The 27,162-nt window shown below is 38.8% G+C and overlaps 5 protein-coding genes and 1 long non-coding RNA gene across 7 annotated transcripts; 4 read left to right on the top strand and 2 right to left on the bottom strand.

Annotated features, from left to right (window-relative positions):
* The first annotated feature begins 286 nt into the window (after positions 1-286).
* On the top strand, positions 287-3,535 carry prdx4 (peroxiredoxin 4). The gene is made up of 7 exons (XM_007557242.2): positions 287-593; positions 1,992-2,109; positions 2,196-2,312; positions 2,456-2,578; positions 3,024-3,154; positions 3,283-3,317; positions 3,410-3,535. Exons 1-7 carry the CDS (start codon positions 383-385, stop codon positions 3,458-3,460), a joined length of 786 nt encoding a protein of 261 aa, XP_007557304.1. The 5' UTR covers positions 287-382; the 3' UTR covers positions 3,461-3,535.
* An 85-nt stretch (positions 3,536-3,620) lies between these two features.
* Positions 3,621-6,382, top strand: LOC103141558 (diamine acetyltransferase 1-like). The gene is made up of 6 exons (XM_007557252.2): positions 3,621-4,991; positions 5,071-5,122; positions 5,248-5,328; positions 5,411-5,512; positions 5,617-5,657; positions 5,763-6,382. The coding sequence occupies exons 1-6, from the start codon at positions 4,926-4,928 to the stop codon at positions 5,928-5,930; spliced, it is 510 nt and encodes a 169-aa protein (XP_007557314.1). The 5' UTR covers positions 3,621-4,925; the 3' UTR covers positions 5,931-6,382.
* Positions 6,383-7,962: 1,580 nt separating this feature from the next.
* Positions 7,963-16,473, top strand: LOC103141568 (zinc finger X-chromosomal protein). Its single transcript, XM_007557264.2, has 7 exons — positions 7,963-8,299; positions 11,412-11,508; positions 11,679-11,993; positions 12,439-12,588; positions 12,698-12,826; positions 12,994-13,137; positions 13,889-16,473. Exons 2-7 carry the CDS (start codon positions 11,442-11,444, stop codon positions 15,187-15,189), a joined length of 2,106 nt encoding a protein of 701 aa, XP_007557326.1. The 5' UTR covers positions 7,963-8,299; positions 11,412-11,441; the 3' UTR covers positions 15,190-16,473.
* Positions 16,474-16,768: 295 nt separating this feature from the next.
* LOC103142206 (lipocalin-like) lies at positions 16,769-18,807 on the bottom strand. Its single transcript, XM_016674264.1, has 4 exons — positions 18,644-18,807; positions 17,306-17,445; positions 17,135-17,214; positions 16,769-17,064 (listed from the first exon to the last, which is right to left on the bottom strand). The coding sequence occupies exons 1-4, from the start codon at positions 18,734-18,736 to the stop codon at positions 16,889-16,891; spliced, it is 489 nt and encodes a 162-aa protein (XP_016529750.1). The 5' UTR covers positions 18,737-18,807; the 3' UTR covers positions 16,769-16,888.
* A 413-nt stretch (positions 18,808-19,220) lies between these two features.
* Positions 19,221-22,283, top strand: LOC107836855 (uncharacterized). The gene is made up of 3 exons (XR_001662826.1): positions 19,221-19,530; positions 20,348-20,429; positions 22,198-22,283. It is a non-coding gene; the product is annotated as an uncharacterized LOC107836855 (long non-coding RNA).
* On the bottom strand, positions 21,405-26,789 carry LOC103141577 (palmitoyltransferase ZDHHC23-like). 2 transcript variants are annotated; one of them, XM_016674258.1, is made up of 5 exons: positions 25,634-26,789; positions 24,621-24,771; positions 23,191-23,805; positions 22,210-22,377; positions 21,405-22,004 (listed from the first exon to the last, which is right to left on the bottom strand). In XM_016674258.1, exons 2-5 carry the CDS (start codon positions 24,737-24,739, stop codon positions 21,731-21,733), a joined length of 1,176 nt encoding a protein of 391 aa, XP_016529744.1. In that variant the 5' UTR covers positions 24,740-24,771; positions 25,634-26,789; the 3' UTR covers positions 21,405-21,730. The 2 variants fall into 2 exon arrangements, with proteins under 2 accessions (XP_016529744.1, XP_007557338.1); XM_007557276.2 differs by having other exon boundaries at positions 24,621-24,774.
* Positions 26,790-27,162: the final 373 nt, after the last annotated feature.

The following is a 27,162-nucleotide window of genomic DNA, read 5'->3' on the forward strand; positions in this document are numbered from 1 at the left end:
AGTCATAGCAGCTTGTGGCAGCTTGTGCTTCATTGGTTTGAAACATTTTAAAGCATTTCATTGGTTGAATTAAGAATGTTTTTCTGATTAAAGTTTTATTTAGGGGTATAAAGGTAATGAGGTTGCAAAAATCTTGAAAACTATGCTTCTTTCAGTACAAATAGAATAAATTCTTCTACAAGTATGTACCTGGTGGCTGTATGTATTTTCACTAACAATTAATCTGAAATCTTAATTAGCTCCAGAAGATGGCGGTAATGCAGCAATGAGGACGCCAGCTGCAGGAAATCTCCAAATGACGAAGAAGAAGAAGAAGATAAGGAAGGAGGCTTCATTCCTGCTGAAAGTCTGAAACTCTACGTGCACACGGGGAGACCACACAATGGAGTCTGGTTTCAGCACTGGTGCAAAAAAGGAGCTGCTGTGCGCCTTTTGCGCTGCCTTGCTCCTTGTCAGCGCAATCGCCTCTGCAGAGGAAGGCACTCACCTGAAGAACTCCCAGTGTCACAACTACGCTGGAGGACACGTCTATCCTGGAGAGGCTTTCCGTGTGCCCGTGTCCGACCATTCCCTGCATCTCAGTAAAGCCAAGAGTGAGTTCCTTCCTCCCCTTACTGTTTTTAACCCCACTGGTTATTGAACCGATGCTATGCACGCTGAAAGTGCGCGTTTTCAGATGCGTTGCTTGTTGGGAAGCCACTGCTGTGCCTGTGAGAACATAACGTATGCGCACTGACGCAGCCTGCGGATGAGCGTTTGATTGTGTTGCTTTGTGTCCCTTTGTATCCTCATAGGTTTTAAACTCCAATTTAGATTTCACCCCAGAGACGTAATTTTATTTCCATGCGTTTGATTAAATTTTGTAGGACACGTCAGTGCATGACATTGATTGGGCAGTTTGTCTCTCTCCGCCCCTGACACATGACCCAGAATAGCGGCACACCAACACACACTTATCCATAAAATCTTACAACATGCATCTAGTGCGTATGTTCTAGTTGCTTCTGCTTACGGTCCTTGGTTTGCTTTGCTTCTCATATGGTCCATGGCTTGCCCTAATGAAAGCCGTGTCCTCTATTCTTGCTTTAGCAATTACTTATGGCATGTTGCTCGTTTTGAACGCGAGTAATTTGAGACCGACATCAAACATGGGGAAACCTGTCCTGGCAGTCTGATTGGTAGGCAGGCACAGAGTATGTTCACCAAAACTGAGGGCAACAGAAAAGGATAAAGGAAAAAACTTGCAAAGATGACTTGGATGGAGAGTATATAGCATAAAATAAGACAAACTACTGTGCCACAACCATATCAGATGACGTTCAACATTTCTATCTATGTGAAGAAAATATGTTCTTAAAACCATGGCTCAAATTATGTTTAGATGTCATGCAACACATAAAGTCCGTTTTTATTATGTTTTTTATACAAGTACTCAATTTGGCAGTCTTTGGTTCTTTGAGTCAGTCCATAATTTGTAATCCCTCTACTGTGGAAATGATAATGTTTAGAAAAGTCTGGAACTTTAAGTACTTTCGAGGTCAAAGTAAGCATGGAAAAAGTAAATTAGTTAATTATTCTCTATTCCCTCTTTCACTTTGAAAAATAATAAGTTATATCAACACAACTGTTCATCTGTTTTTTCCATCCATCTGTTCGCCATCATCTGTCAATTTATAATGGTCTAGACTGGGAAAATTTGAGGAACTGAGTCTCAAAGTATGGAAACTGAGATGATAAAAAAAAATGTGTAAGACATCTGAAATCTGATGTGTCTGCAAGTAAAGACAGCTAATTCTTAAGAAGAATATGTAATTTCTTCAAGCCCAGTAAAATAAACTGATTGTTCAAATCAGTAGTGGTTTAGTATCAAAAACCTAGCCACTTGCCACGACTAGCAAAGTGAAATTACTAGTCTCAGACAGGATGGGAATATGCAAGTAAAAAACATTTCAAAGAAAATAATTTTTGTGTGCATTTTTTTTCTATTTCAGTTTCAAAGCCTGCACCCAACTGGGAAGGAACTGCTGTCATTGATGGGGAGTTCAAGGAGCTCAAGCTGTCCGACTACAAGGGAAAATACCTTGTTTTCTTTTTTTATCCTTTGGACTTGTACGTATGTCTTGAATATATTATTGTAAAATCACATTGTCTTTACTGGAAAGCATGTAAAATATGTCATGTTTTTTTTCCTGCAGCACATTCGTCTGCCCCACTGAGATCATTGCTTTCAGCGATCGCGTGCATGAATTTCAGGCCATCAACACTGAGGTGGTCGCCTGCTCGGTGGATTCCCAGTTCACCCATTTAGCTTGGTATGGAAACCACTTCCAGTAGACTTATAAAGTGCAAACCACACTCAGTAAATGGCATGATTACGTATTGATTTCCTAGCTCTTCCGTAACTTTAGTGATGATTTGTCTAAAGTGTTTTGCTCACTTTTTCTGTTCTGAACAGGATCAACACCCCCAGGAAGCAGGGTGGACTCGGACCAATGAAAATCCCTCTGCTGTCTGACCTCACACACCAGATTTCAAAAGATTATGGAGTCTACTTGGAGGACCAGGGTCACACGCTGAGGTGCAATTCAAATTTAAAATCACCATCATGGTTCAAATAATGCTGGAGAAGTGAAACGGACCAATCGAAAGAAAAAAAATTGGAACAAAATTGATGTTTTGTGTTTTTTTTATTTTTTTATTATTATTTATTTGTTCTGGAGAACTTCTCCAAATTAGACCTCTATTATCTATAAAAATATTTATTTGACTTTTAAACACTTTTTATAATTTGTCATAATTATTGCAATGATTACCATAACACATGATACAAGGAATATTTTTTCTTATGCTGCAAAACCTATTTTTAGTAGTTTTTTTTTTTTTTTTTTTTCAATTTTTTTGATGCAGGGACTAGATTTTGAGACTCGAGTCAAATCCTACTTCATAGGGGGGAAAAAAGGACTAAAGTGGGTATTTGACATGGTGAGCCCTACCCTCATCTAACATGTCCATGTCTTTGTCAGAGGTCTTTTTATCATCGACGGCAAAGGCATCCTGAGGCAGATCACCATGAATGATCTTCCCGTGGGAAGATCAGTGGATGAGACTCTGCGGCTGGTCCAGGCCTTCCAGTACACAGACAAACATGGAGAAGGTACTGGAAGTGCTTTTCATTCACCTTTGGAAAGATTATTTATCTATTGGCTATTATGAGATTTGTTTTTTTTTAATAGACACCTGGTTTTGTTTAGTATTTTATTTATTTTTATTTTTTCCCTACAGTGTGTCCAGCAGGATGGAAGCCAGGCAGCGACACTGTAAGTATGACTGGGAATTTGGAAGTTGGAAGTATTTGAAATTTGGTGTATTTGAAAGAAAATCACTAATTAAATCATATCTTCCTCCACAGATCATTCCTGACCCCTCAGGCAAGCTGAAATATTTTGACAAACTGAACTGAACAACTTTTCTGCTTTCCCTCCCAAACGTTTTAATTCCAACCAAGTTCAAATAAAATCTTTTTTTTTTTTTCTAATTTTTGGTGTCTCGTGTCATTATTTGATTTCATGATTACATGTTGATCATCCAGTCAGCAACTGGATGATCACCATAAGTCACTAGTGAAGGAATTGGTTTGTTATCCTGCTATAGGATTAATATGAACACTGCTTGTTTAGTACTAAAATAAAAAAAATGTCCTAAATATAGAATTATGTTGGGGCACATACAGATTATGATTAATTCCAGGCTGTGTATTTATTAGCCAACAGGTGATGACTGGTAGTTAATATTTTGTGATCGCTCCTTTGTTTTCAGCAGCTAATTGAGTATTAAAGTGAGGCTGATCAGACAAGTTTTCTGGGATGGGAGAGATTTTTTCCCCCCTCCTTTTTAAGAGGAAAACTTCTCACTCAACTTTATCGCCGCTAACAGGGTCATCGCCCAGGTAACCGTTAAACAATTCTTCCTGGACAATAAATCTGGTCAAAGTGAAATTTCCCAGCAACAGCCACATGCTTACTATCACTAAGTAGCATTTTATGATCAGAATATTTATTGTATATAGTTTTGAGATTTAAAATATTTTTACATATTCTTATGCCATACCATGTGGCTTTAGACTCAGCACATTTTGAAGGCCTTCTTCATAATTTGAAGACATGTGAAGAAGACCTTTACCCAAACTATGACATTTTGCACTAGGAATAGTAAGTTAGACGATGCTATAAAACAGAACATTTCAATAAATAAAGCATTTTCAGTATCGGTATGTGGGAGCATTCCCTCAGTCAGGTGGAGAATAACTAAAGTCGGCTCAGACCCAAACAAGTCTGTTTACAATGTAGAATAGATTATGGACAAAACAATGTTGGCAGATGAATCACAAATCTTATAATGCAAGTGCACCTTGAACTGTCTGCAAGCAATAAGAGACTTGCTCTACCGGGCAACTTTCCAAAGAGGAAATTGTTCATATTCCAATTACAACCTGCAGAAAAGCCTCACATTGAGTATTGTAAGAGACACATATTTGCAAAAATCTTCATTCTGATTTGTGGTTTGTCTGGTCTGTGCTCACTATAGCACTTATGTGTTGTTAGGGCTGGTTAATATTTCTCTTTTGTTCAGGACTCAAGTGAAAAACGGTGATGCACAGAGATAAGTGACTCGTACCGAAAAGAAACAGGACGTGCGTCAATATGTGGATTTACAATCAGGTGTGTCTTTTTGGAGGATGCATAAAGGGAAGGCTTCTGCCGCCACTGTACAACTCTGTGAGCGGCTGATGCAGAACTGTATGCGCTAGATTTTCTAATTCTTTGCCGGGGGGGGGAAACTCCTGAGGAGCGAATGAAGAAACAAATTTTGCTCTTGTTCACATTTCGAGGACTGGTAAGAAAAGGGAAAAAAGGAAAAAAGAGAAAATGGCCAATTTTGTGTTACGGTCAGCTGAGCCAAAGGATGTATCTGATATCTTGCGACTCATAAAGGTAAGGTGCTTTATCCGCTTTCTCAACAAGTTCTTTCTAGTTCAAATTTAAATTCAGCTCATGTCTTTATGCATTGTAGGAACTTGCTAAATTTGAAGAGATGGAGGAGAAGGTGATGCTCACTGAGAAAGGTGCTGTGCATTAACTTATTTATGCCAAAGTCTACTATCCAAACAAGCAGTAACCTCTATTTGTAAATAAATAAACCCATTTTTGCTATGGAGTCCTTTAACATTAGTATCTTACTTTAACTTAGATCTGCTTGAGGATGGCTTTGGGGATCATCCATTCTACCATTGCTTGGTTGCAGAAGTCCCAAAAGATCAGACTACAGAAGGTAAAAAAAAAAAAAACATCTTGCCTCGTATTTTAAGATACTTTATAAATAAAGCCTTTAACTTCTAGTGTCTTTTATCAAGGATTTTCTGTGATTGGCTTTGCAATGTACTACTTCACATACGACCCGTGGATTGGAAAGCTTCTCTATTTGGAAGATTTCTATGTAATGCAGGAGTTTCGAGGTAAGATTGCTGAATAGTTCAGCTGTGGTCTAATAATTTACAGCAGTGTTGCAACATTGGCAAAAAACTGTTGTAATTGCTCTGCCTGTTTAATGTTTCACCAGGCTTTGGCATTGGTTCACAAATCCTGAAGGTGCTGAGTGAGGTACAGACACTTTATGTGTAATTGCAACTTATTTGGTCACACATTCACGTTGATTTCATCTGCTTGTTTTTTAACATCCATTTTTCTGAAATATCTTTCCTTCAGATTGCTGTAAAGACCCGCTGTAGCAGTATGCATTTCATTGTAGCAGAAAACAACAAGCAGTCTATTGAGTTCTACAAGAGAAGGGGCGCCGCTGACCTGTCCTTGGAGGAGGGCTGGCGTCTCTTTGAGATCCAAAAGAAGGACCTGATGAAGATGACTGCAAAATAAAACATACTAATCACTTATAAAGAATTTATGGGGTGGAGGATGTTTTTGAGACAATTTTAATATTTCTGTGTCTTTGATTTTTAGCTGATTTTGCAAAATTTACCTCATTCACATTGTAAAGTAAGCAGATTAACACTTATTGACAAACTGCTTACTAGTAAAAGCCATTTTAGAACTTTATGAAGACAAATTACTCAGTCTTTGAAGTTATATTCTTGCGATTTATGAACACAATAAGTCGATAGAAAGTAACCTATGCATTAAAATTTGCAATACTGGTATGCAGTAATGAACATCTTTATTATTTTAATATGCAATGTTAATGGTTATCTTGTAAATTAAATCTGGAATGGAGGTTTTTGGTTTCATTAATAGGAACTAAGTGATACTGTAAAATGTAACAGTAAATATGATGATTTGAAAATGGTAATGAATAAAATATGAAAATCTAAGTGCATAATTTACTATTTTCAGAAATAAGTGTAAATTAAATATACTTTAAGAGAGAAACAACCACCTCCACCTGCAAACTTTGTCAGTTTAAACTTTGTTCATGACAGATTTCAAATAATAAAAATGTTACATTTTCAAACATATGGAGCGCCATTTTTTTTAAACCAGGTAGTGTATTTACTTGGCTGACGACTTCTGCTTTATTTTAATTCATCATTGCCATTAATCTACAGATATCTTGAATCAAATAAACATTTAACAAAGCAAAGTGTATGTCTGTAAATCATGTGCTATAGTGACTTTGTGTCTTCATTGTATTATACTTTTGCAGCTTTGTCCATTTCATAAAAAAAACTCTTTCGGGGGAAAAAAAGAGCAATACACAACAGGACATTTTGTACTGAACACGTGTCAATTTCATCTCACCAGGGAGACAATTTGAACCTACTTTGACAACTAGTAACTAATGAGTAGTTACTCAGGACAGCACATAGCAGAAAATTTAAAAAATAAACTTATCTGTTAGATGATCAAGTTTTCTATTGCTTTAATTTATTTGAAGTCAATGGAAAGCTGGTGCCCCCTGCTTGCTGGTTATAAATATTTTATAATTTTTTGCTTTCAGAGATGTGCTTCATTTTATTCCATCCTATAATTTTTTCTAAGTCGTTCAGTTTGATGGGTTGGTGGCTGGTAGAAGTAGGAGATTGTTCAGGTGCCCCTGGTTTGATCATAGGTTCAAAATCTGTCATATAAGAGTCTTCTGGTCTGTCATGTGATACTAATTGATGGAAAGGATGTAACAGAGACAGATGAAGCTTAAATCAACTGAGGCAAATGAAAAAGAGCACATACCTATATAGATTGACTTGGCCAAAGAGATGCATGTCAAAACTATAAAATGTTGCAATACTGTTTCAAAATGTTTCTCATTATTGTAGATCAAAGAAAGCTTGGTATTTACTGAGTTGGTACTTTTTAAAATAAGTTTTAAGAACAACCAGCTCAAAGCATATATCTATATTACAATGGCCCAGTCAAAGTCTAGATTTAAATCCAAATGAAAATTTGTGGCCAGACTTGAAAAGGAACAATAAGCAGACCTTTTTGCCTCTGGACATACAAAGCTTGTAAGGACATACCCCAAAATGTTTGCAGCAACAACAGTTGGTTCTAAACAACATTCAGGGGATTGTATACAGATATATGCTATATTTTCACTTTTTGAGGAGAAAAATAAAAATAAAACCACTTGCTCTTTTTATTTTACTTCACCTTTCTATGCTCTTTTATTTTGTTCTGTTAGTTACTTCCCATAAAACATGTTTTGGAAAAAGTTCAAGGTGTGCGAGTACTCCAAGAAAATATTGTGAGATATAGGTGCTTCTATTTAAAAGCAGTCAGTTGTAGTTTAAAAGTATATTTTTGTCTTAAAAAATGAAAACTAAAACGTAAATTAGGTCCCTTGTTTGCCCCACTGATGTTTGGTGAAAGTAGAATGGTTCTAGTCAAGTTACAGTCACTTTTGGTTTTATACTAAAGAAACACCACGCAAAGCTTTGTCACAATCCAGCAGACAGGTCTTCACATCATGGCCTTTTTGGTAGCTTTCGGGTGATTTCCACCTCAACTCTTCCGCATTTTCCTGCCGCTCTCGGGCTGTGACGTGTCGTGCTGACGGCGGCCTCGGAGCTGGAGAAGCGGGGGGCTGTAGCAGGACACTGTCTGGCTTCAGACGTCCTGCTTCGTTTTTCAGCGGTGTTCCAGAAACTACCCCCTCACCCCTCCTTCTCTGCTCGTTCGCGGCCCGCCCAAATCACACAAAATTCCCGACTGAATCCTGCCCGAGTCTGGGGGAACCAGGCGGCCTGGGAAGCCGTGGAGCGGACAGAGGCCATCCCTGCAGCATAAATCTGGTACGCGGCTTTCTTTTGCTCCCGGATCGCCTCTTACCTGAGCGATGTCTTCGTCTTAGTGCGTTTGTGGCTGTTTGAGTTTGTTTGCATTTTATATTTTAATTAAATTATTTAATGTAAACGCGAGGCCGCTCAGGGCTGGGCCTCTTCTTCCCGGGGCCCGGGCCTAATTGAGGCCGTGATCGGTAAGGCAGGCCTATGTTGTTAGCCAGCTAGCTAGTTAGCCATCCAGCTCACCGAAAGTTCAGTATCTGCACTCGCCATTTTTCGTTTTTTTTTGTCTTTGATAGATAAAGAGTTCTACAACTGTGGAGTAAAATTTACTTAAATTTAAGTATATTTAACATAACCTTTACGTTAGTAAGTACTTTTATTCACATTCAAGTTAGCATTCCTCAGACACAAGGCTAACAAAAATGGCGGACGCTTGTGTGTTGAACAGTGGTTGTAGAAAAGGTGTGTTTAGGACTTCTCTTGCTAGCTGCAAACCTCTGCAGAGATATATACCCGTGAACAATGAGCTTAACCCGATTTTCTTCGGGGTTTTTTGTTCTGCTATTGCACATGTATGTTGACGCTGTCAGCTATTTCTAAATCAGTTTTCTCTGTGGCAGTCCGACTTTGCATTTAAAATCAGTGTCAATGTTGTTCCATGGGTCAGTTGGGCATGATGCCTTTATTTATCTCAAAGGTTTTGTGTTTGTTTTAGACTCGTGCACGAAACTAGCAAAATTAATCCAACCACTCGTGTGAGTTTTAATGCATAGTGTTGACATCTTTTAAAGCGGAGTGATGCCCTGTTGTGTTGCTCTCCACGCATCGTTGTCACCTTTTTTTGCCCACCTAGAGGTGGGGGATGGTACATTCAGTAAAAATTGGCACCTCAGTTACACCGCTTTTTGTTTACATCTCTGCGTCTTCCTTCTTTGAGCAGATTTCTATCCCATGTGATCTCACCTTCTTCCCAGTGTTAAAGATTACACTTGTCATCTTGGTGAAATTTACTTTGGGAAATAGAGTGGAGATTGTTTAATTTACTAGCTTACCTTTGCAACTGAAACGTGGTGTCTGTCTTTTTAAGCCCACTCTTCTAATTGTGTTATATGTTCAAAAACTGATTTGCAAGGAAATTGACACACTGTTTCAATTTACTAATCTATATGGAAACCTTTATAATATATATTGGATGTCAAAATATTTTTGACAAGTCTTAATTACTTTTGCATTGATTTTGTTTTCTTCGACATTGCCCTATTACATGCCAACAATGGCATGTAATAGGGCAAGTCTTAGTTACTCTTTTTTTTTAATAATAAAAAAAATCTACTCAGGAAAGCAGTGGCATATTATTTTTTTGTTTCTTTTTACATTGTAAACACAGGTGATATATGAATGGTAAATGCTTGACATATTAAAATCACAAAGGACTTATCAGATGCAAGATTTGGTTGGCTATTATATTGAATGCTCAGCATTTGTAGGCTGCAATCCAATAATTTAGTTTTAGGTCTAGGTGGTCTCTCTGTCTTTGATGTCTAATTTTGCAGTAGTTGTCCAGACCAAAATCATGCAAACACAGGTTGCCCTGCTACCATTCATCTATAGTGATTTTTCTCAGATGCTCCTGAACCAATGTGGTTTTCAATGATACTAAGCGTTTAATCTGTTGAGAATGTTTAAAATGCCAATGTTTTAATTTGCCCATGGTTTTAGTTTTTACAGCATTTCATAGGTTAGATACAAATATAAACATGTACCAGCATTTTTATGCATACACCCTGTTGCTTAAAAATGGCAATAAAAGCTTATTATAGTCAACTGACAATATAAAAAAAATGAATTATCTTTTGTTCCCAATACCCTATTAACAGGACAGCTAATTGACCAGTCTTTGTTGTAAACTATATTGTATTAAGTTCTCAAACATGTTTCAGCAACAATTAAAAAGAACATGTCTTCGCCCCTCTGGGTTTTGATATTTTATTTTCATAATTCATTTTACATTTAGGGTCTTGTGTTAAAACATAACTTGTGTAGTAAATGAATAATCTCCTAATATCTGGTAGAGTAAGCTAGGTTTCCATTTACATTTACTGAAATAAACATTTCAGAGTGAAACAGCATTTGAATGCTGGCTGTCACTGAACATAAGGCAGCTTTAATGAGATACTAATCTTGCTTCATCATATGAGCTCCAGGGGGTTTTTATGAAAAGGGCTCTGGCCAAACCCCTAACAGTGGTAAACAATGATCTGATCTTTTCTGTAAATTGAATTAATAAATCTTTCTTAAAACATGTCCTGTCCTGCAGTGGAGCATTACAGCTTTGAAAAAAAAGAGAAAAAAGGGAAGTGAGCTGGGGTAAAAAGTTAAAAACGATGGAGAGATTAGGACAGAATAGAGGAAGAAAGGAGGATAGATGGTAAACTGGAAAACATGAGGAATCTGTTTCCAGGTCTGTGGGAAGAAGAAAAAAAAACACCTAGGCTGAATTTACTGCAGGAATTGAACAAAAAGTCATAATATCTCATAAAATATTAGATTGCCAATATTATATAGCTATCAGTATGTTAATCGACAACAAACCTGCTTATATTTATTGTTTGCAAGATAAATCAAAACAATTATTGATGGTGATGCAGATGCAGGATGAAGATTCTGCTTTACATTTTACCTCGTCAAGTATCTGAAGTTTTCCTTTACTGTTGTCCGTGGAGAGAAAAAAAATACTTGATACAGAAGTTCACACACACTAGTCACATTAAAATCTGTCAAATGGGTTCAGTTGACCTTGGATGCATGACCAATGTTTTTTTTCCTGTTCCAATTAAGTTTCTATACTTTTTAACTGTAACACATAATTCTAAACTTAATATGATGAAAACTTTTGGTTTTACGATGGGTTTTACTCTTATATTTTGATCATTTGGGTGACTCATTTACAATGCCACTGAGATGCAAAAAGACTTTAGGGCATATAGATTTTCTTAAGGCACTCCTAATGCGGTGTGATAATTATTTGTTGACTTTTTTTTTATTTTTGCACATGAATTGCTCTTCTGCACATATTTTTTTCCAGCTGCATTTTAACTACTGTATGTTCTGCTTTCAGCTCCTCAGTAACAAATGCAGCACGAGGACAATGGATGAGGATGTCACAAGGCTTGCAATACATGCTGAAGAGCCTAAAATAATAATACACGGATCGGGTAATTAGACATGTTTATTTGTTTTTATATATATGTATATATCTGACTAAAAGTACTTTAGGAATATTGTTTCTAGTTGGAGGATGTACATATCCATTTTGATTTGTAGCCTCAGAACTTGTATAAGAAGATCTTTGGTGTTATCCTGTTAAATGATTATCTTCTTGCAGATGACGGTAGTGCCGGTGGGCAGGAGTTTGTTGTGGAGCTTCAAGAGACTGTCTTGGTATCAGAAGGTGAGGGTGAAGGCATGGCAGTTCACAGATTTGCCCCAGAAGAGCTCGTCATCCAGGATGCAGTCGAAGACGTAGTTTCTGAGTATGTGCATGGAGATGAAGATGAAGATGTTGCTGTAGAAACCTGTGTGATGGCTCTAGAAGGCGAAGAGGAAGGCGTTGCCATGGGAGACATCCCGGAAGATGGGCTGGACCCAGAGCAGCAGGATGATGACCAAGATGGCTGTGGAGATTATCTGATGATATCCTGTAGGTTTGCTGCTCTGCTTTGCATTTATTAGAGATTCTGCTTTTTGCTTTGAGATTTGATCAGTCCCCACTTAAGTTATTTACTTATTCATTGATTCATAAATTAAACTTTAATAATGACCATAAAAATAAGTTCAAGGTTCCTTGAACTGTTTTAATTTAACAGGATATCAAGAAATTACAAACGTAATCCCATTTACACATTAAAGCATATTTCCCCAACCTTTATGTTTTTCTTTTAAACTCCAAACAAGAGCATGGCGTTTTGTTGAAGGCTGAAAAACATTTTAATTTCTGAAACACAAAGAAAATACATGTTTCAGTATTTGACCCTCTACTTACATATTGTCATTGGAAAGTTGTCTGATTCTAATCGTTGCTGGGTTTTTTGGTGTAACATGTAATATCTATATTACATTAATGTTTTATGTATTTATGTACCTAGTGGACGAAGCTGGAAAAATGGTCTCTGAGGATGGAACTGAGGTAACTGTGGAAGGGGCCGTGGAGGACCAAGAAGTGGAGAAGGACGAAGATGGACAAGAGGTGATAAAAGTGTACATCTTCAAGGCGGATTCAGGAGAGGACGACATGGGTAGGAACTTGTTTTTTGTTTTCTGTCTGAGCAATATTTAGAACAAAAAAAAACATGAAAAATTATTTGCGTCAAACAAAACTAGTGAATGCAATATACCTTTCTACAGGAGAATCTGTTGACATCAGTGATGGAGATGCAGAGAGCGTCGCACTAACAGAGTCTACAGGCCAAACACTCAGAGAGAAGATGGTTTACATGTCTGTCGGGGATTCTCATCACAATCAAGGAAATCATGGTGAGTCTTATGGATCCACTGAGCTTGAACCGTGGAAGTAAAAAATTAGCAGGTTTTTGTGGACACTACTCATCTTTTGTTTGGCAAAAAACAAAAACTGGGTATTGTGCGTTCGCCATGTCTCACAGTATTGGCTTTGTGTAAATGAGGTGTTGTTGGTCCTTCAGGTGTAGAGGACAGCGAGGGCTGTGAAAACCGAAACGGCGCTGCCAGTGCACTGCTGCACATCGATGAATCAGACGGTGTCGATGAAATCAATAGGCAACGCAACAAGAATAAGAGACGATCAGAACATCGGCAGGTCCAGACAGGTACGGAGGAAAAAAACCGAATGTTAATTTTCATTAACATTCAGGAATAGCCATGTTTTTCACTCATGGAAAAGATAAAACTGGCTACATTTTAAAGAAAGATTTTTTATTTTAATCATTCAGGTCTTGAACTTATTCTGTTTTACAGTTCTGTTGTAGTTTTTAGGGATATGATTTTATTAATTTACAATTGATTTTTAACATTGATGGAGCGTCTTAGTTAAATGCAATTAATTTTTTTTAGTCGCTTATCAGACTTTGAAAATAAACTGTTTATTCAGATATGTATATAGAAAATGTATGCACTGCCCTGCAAAAGTATTCATCTCCCTTGAACTTTTCACATTCAACGACAATATAAACACAAACCTCAGAGTATTTTATTTGGTGTTGTATCATAGGCCAATACAAAATGAATCGTGAATTAGTGAATCGTCCTGCCTCGTTCAGTTGAACTTCAGTATAAATGGAGCTGTTCTGCAAAAACCCCAAAGGTTTGTTAGAGAATATTAATGAGCCAACGGCATCATGAGGAACATGGAGCACACCCGATAGGTTTGATTGTAAATTTATGTTTTGGTTTGTCACAAAACTCTAAATATATTAAAGAATATGGTTGTAGTAATATGGAAAATGTGAAAGGTGTATGAATGCTTTCATAAAATTAAATTTTATGAAAATGAAATGAAAAAGTGGCTGTTCTCAAACAAGTATTTGACCATGTTGTCATTTGTCTGTTTTTTCCCCCCAGCCATTATCATTGGTCCATACGGCCAGCCGCTGACAGTTTATCCTTGCATGCTCTGTGGTAAAAAGTTCAAGTCGAGAGGTTTCCTAAAGCGACACACTAAGAATCACCACCAGGATGTTCTGACCCGCAAAAAGTACCAATGTACAGACTGTGACTTCACCACCAACAAGAAAGCCAGCCTCCACAATCACATGGAAGTGCACGCACTGAGCAGCAAAGCCCCTTTTGAGTGCGAGATGTGCGGTAAAGAGTTCCACCAGCAGGGGGCGCTGTTCTCCCACAGGCTGCAGCACCACCACAGGGAGCCCAAAGCCCAGCCACCTCCTCCACCCACTAAGATGCACAAGTGCAAGTTTTGTGACTATGAAACCGCTGAGCAGGGACTGCTCAATCGACACTTGTTGGCCGTCCACAGCAAAAGCTTCCCTCACATCTGTGTGGAATGTGGGAAAGGCTTTCGGCACCCGTCGGAGTTGAAGAAACACATGCGCACGCACACCGGCGAGAAGCCTTATTCCTGTATGTACTGCGACTACAAGTCGGCCGATTCCTCCAATCTCAAAACGCACATCAAGACTAAGCATAGCAAAGAGATGCCGTACAAGTGCGAACGCTGTTTCCAGACCTTCGCAGAGGAGGAGGAGCTGATGCAACACGGACTGACTCACGAGGAGAATAAGACCCACCATTGTGCCCACTGTGATCACAAAAGCTCAAACTCCAGTGACCTGAAACGCCATATCATATCTGTTCACACCAAGGACTATCCACACAAGTGTGCGGTGTGCGGAAAGGGCTTCCACCGGCCATCTGAGCTCAAGAAGCACTCTGTGTCTCACCGCACTAAGAAACTCCACCAGTGCCGGCACTGCAACTTCAAAATCGCCGACCCCTTCATCCTCAGCCGCCACATTTTGTCTGTCCACACAAAAGAGCAGCAGGCCTCACCTGAAAAGAGTGAGGCGAAAAGGACAGAGACGCACACTCCCGTTGCGGCGCCTAAAAAGTCTGCACCTAGTGGCTCGGGTGGGTCCGGCCCACCAGCCAGGGTCAGTGCGGCCAGCTTAGCCAGCAGTGTGACTGTTGTTATTGGCAAAGGACAGAAAGAGAAAAGGATTTACCAGTGCCAGTACTGCGACTACAGCACCGGGGACGCTTCGGGGTTTAAGCGGCACGTGATCTCCATTCACACAAAGGACTACCCGCACCGCTGCGAGATCTGTTCCAAAGGGTTCCGACGGCCCTCGGAGAAGAACCAGCATATCATGCGTCACCACAAGGACGTAGTGAAAGCAGAGTGACTCTGACTGAGCCAAATACTGTGCCAGAACAAAGACCAACATCAGAAACGCCCATCACACACCTGAGTCCTTACACACTCACAGAAACTGTGAGGTGTGTTCGCTCTACTTTTGTCCAATCTGTTGTTTTTGCTCTTTCTAATCCTCAGCCTTATGTTTCTTCGCAGACGTATACTCATGTACATACCATTAAGTCTCTTACAAAGTTAGCACCCTCCTCTTCCCCTTCTTCATAGACTTGCACTTTTTAACTGCATGTCCCCTGCTGGTGACTGTGTGCATGGCAGTTTGTCTTTTTGTAGATACACGTTTTTGGATTTGGCAGGTAGCAATCAGTTCTCGGTCAAAATCGGTCCTAATTATTTGTCTTAATCAAAGTGTAATTTTCAAAAATGTTTGCATCATTCTTTTAAAATATACTTTTAACCCAACAGAGGTATGGATTAGCCACATGTTCTAAGTAGCACTTGTGAAATTCAGTTCGTTTGTGTGTGTGTGAATGAAAGGGAGAAAGAAGGCCATAAAAAGTCCCCCTATGTTGTGCTTCCTGGTGCTTTGATCCCACCAATATGTAACACAATGGTTTTGTTGTGGTAACAAAAACAGAACGGTATCAAAAACCATTCTGTGTCCACCACAATCATTCAATTTCCCTGTAAAAGAAGTGGATGCACTGTGGTTGTGATTTAACGTCGACACATGCACATGAATCGCTGTGCAATCAATGCTTTACTTTATGTCCAATATTTCTGTTTCTTGTCTGTAAATGTGCTCAGTTGCCCGGATCAAGCGGAGACTAAGCCCAAAATTTCAGTGTTTCAATCTTTTAAGTCAAACAAGGGAGAGAAACCCAATGAATTTCAAAGTTGATTTGAGTGAAATGTATGTTGGGAATCATACAGTATACGTGGTGCTGCAAATCTGGATCTATGGACTGAATTGTGTTTTCACCATCACAGATGTACTTTTGCCAGTAGAAAAGGGAAAATGTATATCTTTTTAGATGCAACATTCAGATGCCAGGTGCTGGTGGTTTATGCGTATTATGGCTTTTTACATCCTTTAACACCTGTGATCATTTCTGTTTTTATATTTATTTCACTTACAACTTGTTGTATAGTTAAGTGTAACTAGACTTCTATGGGACGTAAATTATTGTTTTGTATACAAATCTGTACAAAGCGTGTAGATGTAAACACTTGATAAAAAGGAAATCCGAATTGTGTTGTTATGGATGTACGTCTGCGTATTTGTTAAAAAAAGATAATAAAGCAAAGTATTTTAGCCGTTTCTTTTATTTTGCAAGTAGAACTCAATGATGGTGCCAAGGTAAATGGAACAGTAGAGTCGTTGCAAAGCGAAGTAACAGAAGATGATGTTTTAGCCAGTAGCTTTGATAGGCGGATATTTCCACAGCAAAGGTAATGATCTGCCGCTTGAATCACCGACATGACTGGGGGAGGAGATTAGGCAGGTGGGCACGGAGCTGAGGAAAGCAAAAGAGATTAAATTGATTAGTGTTTGCATCACTTTAATGCAGTGGGATACTAAAACAGGATCCAGTGATTTAAAAAGTACCGTTTTTAGGAAGAAAAAAGATGTTTTCAGTCAGAGTGCCAACTCTATAGGCGAGCTGTCTGAATTTCTCCTTCACTTCGTCACTGGCTTCATCAGTACGGCCTGGAAAGGTCACAAAGGATTAATCTGCTACTAAAGATACGGCGACACAAAATGTAGCACTGCTAGTGAGAACTTTACTGTAAAGTCTGACGATTTTAATGATGGCCCCCTTCTTTTTCTTCTTCATGTCGTAAATCAGTGCAAAGTTATCATACTTGATCTCCACCATAATTGTGTGGTTTTCACTGCCCCCACCTGACAAAAGCAAGAAGATGTCAGTGTGTCTGTTAGAACCACGTTACTTTGGTGTGTGCATTGTACTTACGCTTACTGACAAATACAAACTTCCCAGGTATGTCGGTCTTGTTGGCCCGGTATTTCTTTCTAGAGCAAGAACCGTCTTTGCTGCAAGAAGATACAACTTTTGTGATTCGTTTTCGATGTTCCTTTCTCTCTCTCTCTCTCTCTTTTTCTCTCTCTCTCTGTGTCCTCTTACTTAAGACTGGCGTATGACACATGCATGTGTCCCTCTGCAGTTGAAGTTAGGGTGGCAATGCCCATTTTTATTGTATCTCTGTTGTTGATGTGCCACCGGCTGTTGGTAGCGAATCCGATCAAGTACCACTTCCCTTCTGCCTGTTGAAGCAAACAGAATATTAAAAACTATTTGTTCAGCATAACCTTGAGATGTTATTTTTGCTTTTAAAGTGTTATACATTTCCAAGGGATAGTCCCATTTTATAGCACAATCAAGTTACTATGATACCTTCTGATCTAAAAATGCTGTCTGTATCAAGCATCTCTTGAAAGAAATTTGACACCTTGAAATTGGGTCCCTGTCTCTTTAAGAAACTCCTGTTGCTGACATTCTGCGTTCAGCATGTCCTCACAATGCTTCTTTATTATGTCATTTACTACAGTTTTTAAAACAAGAAGTTGGTATGATGAGCTCAGAAGATGCAGTTTCAACAGGCTTTTGCTAATTGCTGCTGCTGCTAGTCTGAAGGAGCTAAATGGGGTAGGTGTGGATACAAAACCAGGATTCAGTGATTTACATGTAGGAGCTATGTAAAAGCAAGTGTTTAGGCACCTAAAATGGTTGCCATGGGAGATTAAAGGATTTCTCAAACATACATGAAAGAATCAAAGCAACATGCATGATTTTGGTGAGGGAATACCAACATGACATAAAACTCAGAAAAGACTATTTTACATAATACTCCCATTTAAAAGTATTAATATTACCTATAAACCGTGTAAGTACATTAAGTTTTAATTTGTCAAACATTCATAATTATTTTGTGCCAATAATAAAATGAATGTAAATAAATAACTATACTGTATTTAAAGTTGTTTGGCTTTAAAATATAAATTTACTCGTTGTCCATTGCTGCACAAAAATATAATTAATTTACGAATCTATTGGGGAAGTGTTCCGAATGATGTCAATTTATTGATTTTCTTTTCAACTGAAATTGAAATTTATATCATGCATAGTAAGTTTTTATGATATTAATGTGATGACAAATAGCAGTCTGTTGATGACTGATAATTGCATCTATGGCTGATAATGTGCCTGTTTTTATTTTTTTACACTTGTGTTCGAATACCAGTTCCGAATTTTCTTTATTGTCTGAAGTAAAACTTAAGATAGAAAAGCACACATTTTAAATTAAAAAAGTAAAATAATATGCCCAGTATTTCATTTCCTCAAAATTCCAGAAGGTCAACCTTCAGATCACTGCAGAAAAAAAAAACATTTACAGATTTTCTATATAGAGAGTATAAATCCGCGTGCAATAACACGCAACGTTAATTCTGCAACGTCTCTTACCTCCTTTAAGTCAAAGCCTGGCTGAGGGACGATTTCCGTGGACATCGTCAGGGAGCAGAGCGCGGCTCCCAGCAGGACCAACAGTGGAGTCATGGCTACTGAAGACAAGGTATGCTGCCCGGAGCCTGTATGAAGTTCTGAAGGGGTGTCGAAAAGTCGGCCCGGTGATTATTTATATAGCAGATAGAAGGGGTGATGTAGAAAACGGGGCAGGGGAGGCGGGGATGTATCTTTTCCCTTCCACTTGCCACACAACACAAGTTGGCCAGGTGTTATGCCGAGAAACGCATACCTACCGAGAATTCCATGCCCTGTCGCGGGAACGCGCATCGCTCTAAACTCTCACAGATTGATGAGAAAACGGACTGAAAGATTTTCGTAACATTATCATGTTTCTTATGCATTTTCTGGCAAAGGAAATTATTAGCCTACCAATATCTGCATGCCCTATCTCCAAATGTCATCCTACTGGTATTAAACTCATACCAGCAGCTCATAGAACAAGTGTGATTGTGTAGAAAAAGTTATTTAACTCTCTTATTTCTTCAAGTTTGGAGGGGAATACATTTTTTTTGGCAAAGCAAATTATTAATTTGCCGATATTTGCATATCTATTTTCCCCAAATATTATCCTGTTATTCCGAAACATGATAATGTTACGAATACCTTTAAAAGTTGCCTCTTCGGTCATATTTCAGTTAGTTTTCTCATCAATCTCCGAGAGTTTAGAACGATGCGCGTTCCCGCGACAGAGCATGAGTTTTTCGGTAGAACACCTGTAAACAAACATGTGAGGCTTCAGGCGAACGCAGGTACATATTGACAACTTCAACGTTTGAGCCTGCCAGGACTCAATCCCGTCAGCTCTGTGTGAGAGAGGGAGGGAGGTAAGGAACAAGCTCATTTCTCCTTAGGTTCAGTTAGAACTTAAATGTTTTTTTTTTTTTTTAAGTTGATTTGTTGAGCTGAAAGGAGAAAAACAGCACTGTTTTTGCTAAACAAGGGTGGAGCTGCCCTCCATTGCTTTCTGCGGCTGAGGCCATAGAATCAAACCAATCTGTCTGTCAGCAGTTGTGAAACACAGACAGACAAACACACCTGCAGACTGAATTCCTAATGATGCTCCAACATGTGCTGAGCTGAGGTGGATAGATGGGGAACTACAATGTTTATCTTCCCTGTCAAAGTTCTCCTCCAATACTTTATTGCTGTCAAATTTGCAGAACTGCGTCCTGGTGTTGAATAATGAATAGAAAGAAAGATTTTGCTAACGAACATTTTACCATATAGGGGGACTTAATTTAGTTTTGCAATAAAAGAACAACTTGCTCATACCGTGTTCCTGTTGTAACAAATAATAGTTCAACATTTACTGTGGCAAATAATAGTTCAACATTTATTGTGGCAAATAATAGTTCAACATTTACTGTGGCAAATAATAGTTCAACATTTATTGTGGCAAATAATAGTTCAACATTTATTGTAGCAAATAATAATTCAACATTTACTGTGGCAAATAATAGTTCAACATTTATTGTAGCAAATGAAATGGAACATTCAGCAGTTTTGTACATGTTGCTCTCAACTTTTTAACAAATGTATACTTTTTTTTACTAATTTTTATGAATTCAAACTGCTTTCATACTTAATAAAAGAAAAGTGTTTCAAAATAGTTCACTCTTATCTTTTCTCTACAAATCAAAGATGACATCAGCGAGAACAGAAGACGCTGAATGCTGAGAGGAAGCTGACGTGTTTGGCTCCTGTGGGGCTTGGGCTGCTACAGGTACTTTAACCCAGAAAAGGAATTAGATCAGTCACTCTTTAGCTTATTTTATCAGAAACTGTAGAGTACTCACTATTTAGAAACGGTAGTAGATACTTAGCAACCCTGAATAGGAACACTTAGTTTACATACTTTAGAACAGTAGATTAATTTTCTTTCCTCTTTTTTTCTTTCCTTTGGTTTGTTATTTTGTTTGTATTAACTTTTAACTCATGTAAAGCACTTTGAATTGTCTTGTTGCTGAAAATGTGCTATATAAGTAAAATTACCTTATCTTACCTTACTTTAAATGGGAGAAATTTTACAGGTATTTTGTAGAGGACAAAAGTGACCTGATGGGGGCAGCAGAGGACAAACTATTCTGGTGCACAGGGAACAAGAAGGTCTGAACTGAGTTTTGCAAAGGAGATGGAAATCTATTTATTTAAAGATTTACTTAAAATACTGTTCTGTCAAGAAATAACAAGAGAAGCGGATGTTGAATGTTGCATTGAAATACTCCCGAGTCATTTTTCATTCACTACTAAGAGTTTACAAGTCGGATGCTGCACATTTTGTAACATCTGAAATGTTACAAAATGTAACACCAGCAGCTGGTGGAATCATCACTTCCTTTGGATCGTAGAGCCACAGCGTTCTCCAAAGTCTTGCATCTTTGAAGATGTATCATAAAACAGACATTTGTGAGTTCCCTTCTGAATCTGTGGGGGAATGAAGATTAAAAGGAAATATAAAATTGAATTTCATTAAAAACATGACAGAACTTTACAGAATGCTGCATAAATAAAAGAAAATATCAATTGATACTGCGTTCACTTTCCAGCTTTGAGAACAGCTAACGCTGTTCATATGCACTGAGTATTAGAACTGCATTGTGTTGAATGCTAAATACTCGAACACAATATGAAACTAAAATGTATTTAACCATCTTAAAGGTAAATGTTACACAGCTATTACCAAGTAAACAGTCTTCAATCTTTTCAAAAATTTTTATTGAATTAATCTTCACATCTTTGCTTCTGAAACATGCGTTTATTTAGCTTTAATGCTGAGAGGTACGTAATAAATCATTTCCCTTTTACAAGCCATGAGCAGAACAATTGTTCATCAAATTTAAACTCCAAAACATGCACGTTGTGTGTGCGCTCTATTTTTAAACACAAGAATGTTTATATTCTCCTGCAGTCTTCTGTAAATTAAAACTACTGTCAGAATCATATGCCGAATCATAAGCTCTTTATGATTCGGCTGTACTGGGAGTCTGAAGTGATGATGACGTTTTAATAAGATTGTAGAAGAAACTAGACCAAGTCGGTGGGGCTGGAGTGAAGAGTCACAGAGGAGTCTGCCATTGTGAGAAACTCAGCCCAGTTCTGATAGAAGCCACGTGAATACTCTCCGGTGTCGATGACAAGTCCCCACAGGCGGCTCTGGCCCTTCTTGTTCCTCAGAGCCAGCTGAGCCTCACGCCCCGTCACGTTGAAGCTGATGTTCAGAACCTGCGCCACCAGGAGGTAGAGCAGTCCAACTGTGATTATGCTGCTGTACCAGCAGCAGGTGAAGCAAAGGGCTGTGCTGTAAACACACACAGAGCAAACATCAACACAACATGTTTTATTATTATTACATGTAATGCCTACAAACTATGATTTAAGTTTTTTTTTTTTAAAAAGTAGATTTCTGCCTCTGCTGTGTCATATTACAGCTTTTTCCTTATCATACAACAATCTGTTGAGTTTGTCTTTTTTTTTTCTTCCTGTTTTTGAAGAGTCTGCAGCACCTTGGCTGGCTGTAGACGCCGGGGCAGTAGAAAAGGGCTGTCATCCGATACTGACGAGGACAGAGGCTGCGGAGCACCAAACCGATCCCGTAGACGGAGGTCAGCACAAACACACAGAGGGTCTGCAGGAAGCTGCGGTGGTTTGCTTGTCCCACGCAGCTGTTTATCCTGCAGTATCTCAACATGCAACGCAGACAGAGAGGTCAGAGGATGGAGACAAGATGCTATTCCACATTTTGTCATGTAACAAACAGATACCTCAATGTGATTTACTGAATCAAATTAGTGCACAATTGCAAAGAGGGGGGTAATTTTCCCATGGTTTTAAAAAATTTGTTGATGAAGAAAAAAGTGTTACCCTCCTCTGATAGTCCAACATCAAAAAAATGAGTGCAAATAATTGCCTTTGCTAGTTACCTAATTAGTAAACAGAGTCCTGCTGTGAGTAATTTATTCTCAGTATAAATAGAGCTTTTCTGTGATGATGTCAGAGCTTTGGCAAAAGTAACTAAGCAATAAGTTTGCATTCATAGAGATCTCATATATACATGCTACACTTTCTGATATCTTCCTTATTTTAGATAAAATAAAACCATTTTTTCCACTTCTTGAATCATTTTGGCAACGGGACCGCAAGATTACTGCTAGATGTCATGCTTTATAAAACACCTAGTTGACAACTGAAGTGTGTTTTCCCAGTTTTAAGCAATTTTTAAAGACATGATTCAGTTCCAGATTTTGCATCATGACCATAAACTGCAAATTCTTTGATAATTTTTGATACATCAAAATGTGACCAACGACGTTGACTTTCTACTACTATATGTTAGAATGACTGGCCTGCAGCTTGTTTGTTGCACAAATACTAACAGAAGTTATTACAGTTAAAAGATCTGTAATCTTGGTTGGGAAAATCAGCAAAAAAAAAAAAAAAAAAAGTAAATAAAAAGCGACAGATAAACTTCTTTAAAGGAGACTCACCAGATGCAGTGGTGGTCCAGACGCTGAACACACGATCCACATGTTCTGCAGTGTCCGGCACGCGGGGGCCGCATTATTTTGCACACAGGGCACAGGCTCCATTTTGTTGTTGGGGGATGTTTTCCTGTCTGTTCTGCAACTGTTGCCTGGATAAATCCATCAGAACGAGTAGAGTCATCTTTTGCGACCATCCTCTGACGGTTTACTTCATGGCGAGAGGCAGGGACAAATCCTGGACCTCTCTTAGTGTAAATGAGTGAAACTATAGTAAGAATCATCCCAGTGGTCACAGCACACGTCTGCAGTGGGCTGACGTCCCCGCGGGGTAAAATCTCCACAATGAAGAGATAATACATGTAGGCCAGGGAGTAGAGGGCAAGGGTGAGGAAGAAGAGGGTGCGCCTTTTCCTTCGATGGGTGGCGTAGTAGTAAGACAGCACCAGGCCTGGCAGAGCAGTGAGGATGGTGATGCCGAGCAGGTAGTGCAGCGCTGCAGCTTTCAGCAGAAGAGGCAGCAGCAGCAGAGCCGGGATCATGGAGATCTCCAGGTGGTTGATCATGGTCCTAAGCACAGGAGACTGGAGCCCACATGAGAGTGGTTTCTCCTTCAGCCACCTAAGAAAACCACAAGAAATCAGACTTAAACAACATACATTTTACTGTACTTTGATATGCTGCACATTTTCAGGCTAAAATCAAGGTATTTATTTCCCTATCCACTTTGTTCTCAAATGAAAATGTTCCATCTGTTGAAAGCTACAGCAAAAAATGCCAATTTTCTATAATTTTGATAATATAATTTTTAACATAATCGACATATTTTAAAACTATCAGATAAAATTCAAAAACAAACACGGTGTCAGTAATCCTAGAAACGGCTCAAAACTGATTTAAAATCAAAGAACAAAGGAACTGTTAAATTTTTGTATAAACTATTTCTCAAATACAGATTTTACGCAGTGAATAAATGTGCTGGAAGCTTTTACAATTGCTAAGTTATGCTGCTGCATAAAGAAATGTTCGCATAATTTTATGTTTTATTTTATAATTTGGATAATATATGCCAAAGGAAATTGTGAAGGATGGTATATCTGCTTCCTGTTCTTCTTATATGCGTCTGCATAAAGCTGAGATAAACTGGCAACCAGCCCAGGGTGCATCCCAAAAAGGAACCAGCGTCTCTACAACCTTGAACAGGATTAAGGAGGTATAAAAAAACCAATGGAGTGTTATTTGTCAGGGTGGGATGACAAATAACAGTCTGTAAATGAATGTACGGGAAGTAGTAGATAATCAACCGATGGGCTCTGCTTCAGTAGGAATGAAAGGATCACTTCTAATAATCAAAGTATTTCAAAGACTTTCTTGGCTTGATGGCTCGTCCTCACTATTTTTCGGCACCGTAAAAGCAGCTTCATCCCATGCCGTACCTATTGAACGCTTCGTCCAGATCTTCACAGTCACAGCAACACCTGTACTGGTAGATGTCACATTCACAGCAACACATGGGATCATCCGGCTCTGGAGGCTTCAGCTTCTCCCATTTCATAGTGACCCGCTAAAGATCCCACCGATGTTTAGCTACTTTAAAAGAAAATGCAATCATGAAAGCAGAGGCAAAAGCATATAGATAAAAATGTGTCATCTAAGTGGCTTAAAAAAAATCAGGAAGCAACGTTTCTTGCAAATAAAAATCTAAAAAAGCGTCACAATTACAAAAGACTGACTTCAGAAACCACCTACTTAGAAAACATTAATCACCTAAATTGATAGACACACATCTAACTTGACTGTTGGATAGCAAACTCTGTGCTTGTCATGTTCATTTGAGAAGGATGGCTAATGTTAAAAAAATAACACTGAAAACGAAAGCTGTGAATTTCATTTTGGGTGTTGTCATGTCAAGGAGCAGAAACAAGAAGTGATCTTGTTTACACTACATTACTTTACGCGATACATTAGATAAAAATATATGTAATGTATAGCTGTTTTTTTCTGACAGAAAAAAAAAAGGTTACAGTGAGTGAATGGATTAAATGCATTCCAAGCTACTATCAGAAGATTAACTAGGTCTTGTTTAAAAACTAAAATAAAGCATAAACTTCAATTACTTCTGATCGCTTTCACATCCTGGGAGATTCAAATATAATTTGTTAAAACAAGGCCACTGTGTCTGCAGAGACTAGCTATCTGGGCCAGCAAACCTGAGACCCTAACACTCCGAGATGTCCTGGAGTTATTGTAGGTGCAATGTATTAAAAAAAAAATACTCAGTGAAGAATGCATCAAAAACAAAAGGATAAATAATAAATATAGACCAGTTTTGAACAATTTCAAATCTGACTTCATCTAATGAAGATCAGTGCGAGTCGATTATATTTTAACGGCGTTGAAATGCCAAGGAAGACATTCACAAACAAATCAACAGTTTCTGTTTACTTACCTTTTGTTTCTGAGCAAAATGTAAAGCTGGACAGAGTTAGATTCACTTATTCCGAGTGTAAAGATGAAGAAACAAAAATGAGAAATGACCTCTTGTCACCAAGCTCCTTCTGTGAGTGATTGAAGGGAAAGATGAATAGAGCAGCCTAGTTTCTCATCAGTCATTTGTGTTGGAGGGAAAAAAAAAAGAAACTGGCATGTTTCAGCCCTGCCTGGTGGAGCAGCAGCAGCAGCAGCAGCAGCAGCAGCAGCAGCGTGTCAGTGCAGGGAGATGGTTTCCATTGCTCGGATTCCCATGGAGGAAGTGTCCCAACAGAAGGCAGCTTTAATTCCTCTTGACAAGTGGTTTTAATATCATGTTGCATCTACCGGCTCACGTAACTTTGAATACTTTACAAGTCGTCCTCTGGCATACGCTGTCCCCTGTCAGTTGTCGTTTCAGATTTTAATTCTGGCATGCTTGGCAAATATGGAAGCCCCCCCGTACGGGTTTGGGCCGACCAGAAAGCCGGCGGAGCCTCAGCTGAGCAGGGGGGCAGTGGGGCTGGTCTCTGCTGAGGTGTTTGAAAGCTGCAACGGCAGCCCTGATGATCCACACCCGGCTGGATGAGGTGAGCATGAGGAACATGACGGGCACTCATACGATGAGAGAGTGATCGTTGATCCACGAGCAGCCCCACCCTCACGGATCCCATTTCCTCCCACAAGATGTTTGACCTTGCAGCTCCCACATAGAAAACTATGTTGAGAGTGTTGGCGTGTGATCTGTGCTCTGGTGTGTGTGTATTCTTATACATTTTTGTGTGTGAATGTTTCGCTCGTCGCACCTCTTTTCACTTAAAGTGACAATGTGGTAAGTGACCCCTGCAGCGAAGTCGGCCTCTGATCATCCCCCTCCCTCCACCGTGCTCTGTGGTGTTTACAAGATGGTTTGGCTTCACGCTCGTAAACACCTCAGCGGTGAGCTTGCAAAACTATTCATACCCCATTTAACTTTTTGACGTTTCACAATACAGCCACAAACTTTTATGGCTTAATTGTTTTTTTCATGTCGAAGTTACAGGGGACAGTCCAACAAAAGCACTGTGTCAATTTAAATGGAAGTGAAATGCTGCATGTTCGCAAATCTCAAACAGTTGAAGACCAAAAACTCCTATGCGTTTTTATACTACCCCCCCTCACTGGATAATATGTCGAATCACCTTTTCTGACAGCTTTTTTTTAGGGGGGAAGGGGGGTATGGTTGTTGCATCTAAAAACTTATGTCTTTGTCAGTTTTTATTTGGGAATCAGTTGTAGCTCAGTCAGACTGGATGGGAAGCATCTGTAATTTGTAAACATATATGTTTAACCTTTATCACGTTTTTAATTGGATTTAGATCTGGACTATGCCTTTCTAATAGCTGCTCTTTGGCCTCGGACAACCATTTATAGCTCTTGGTTTATGCTACGGTGGAAGGTAAAATTTTGTTCCTGTTGCTTCCAACAAGTTGTCTTGTCCAGTATTTGCCTCAATCCATCTTCTAATCA

This window comes from Poecilia formosa, unplaced genomic scaffold (assembly GCF_000485575.1).
Source record: "Poecilia formosa unplaced genomic scaffold, Poecilia_formosa-5.1.2 Scaffold3, whole genome shotgun sequence".
NCBI classification, from domain to species: domain Eukaryota; kingdom Metazoa; phylum Chordata; class Actinopteri; order Cyprinodontiformes; family Poeciliidae; genus Poecilia; species Poecilia formosa.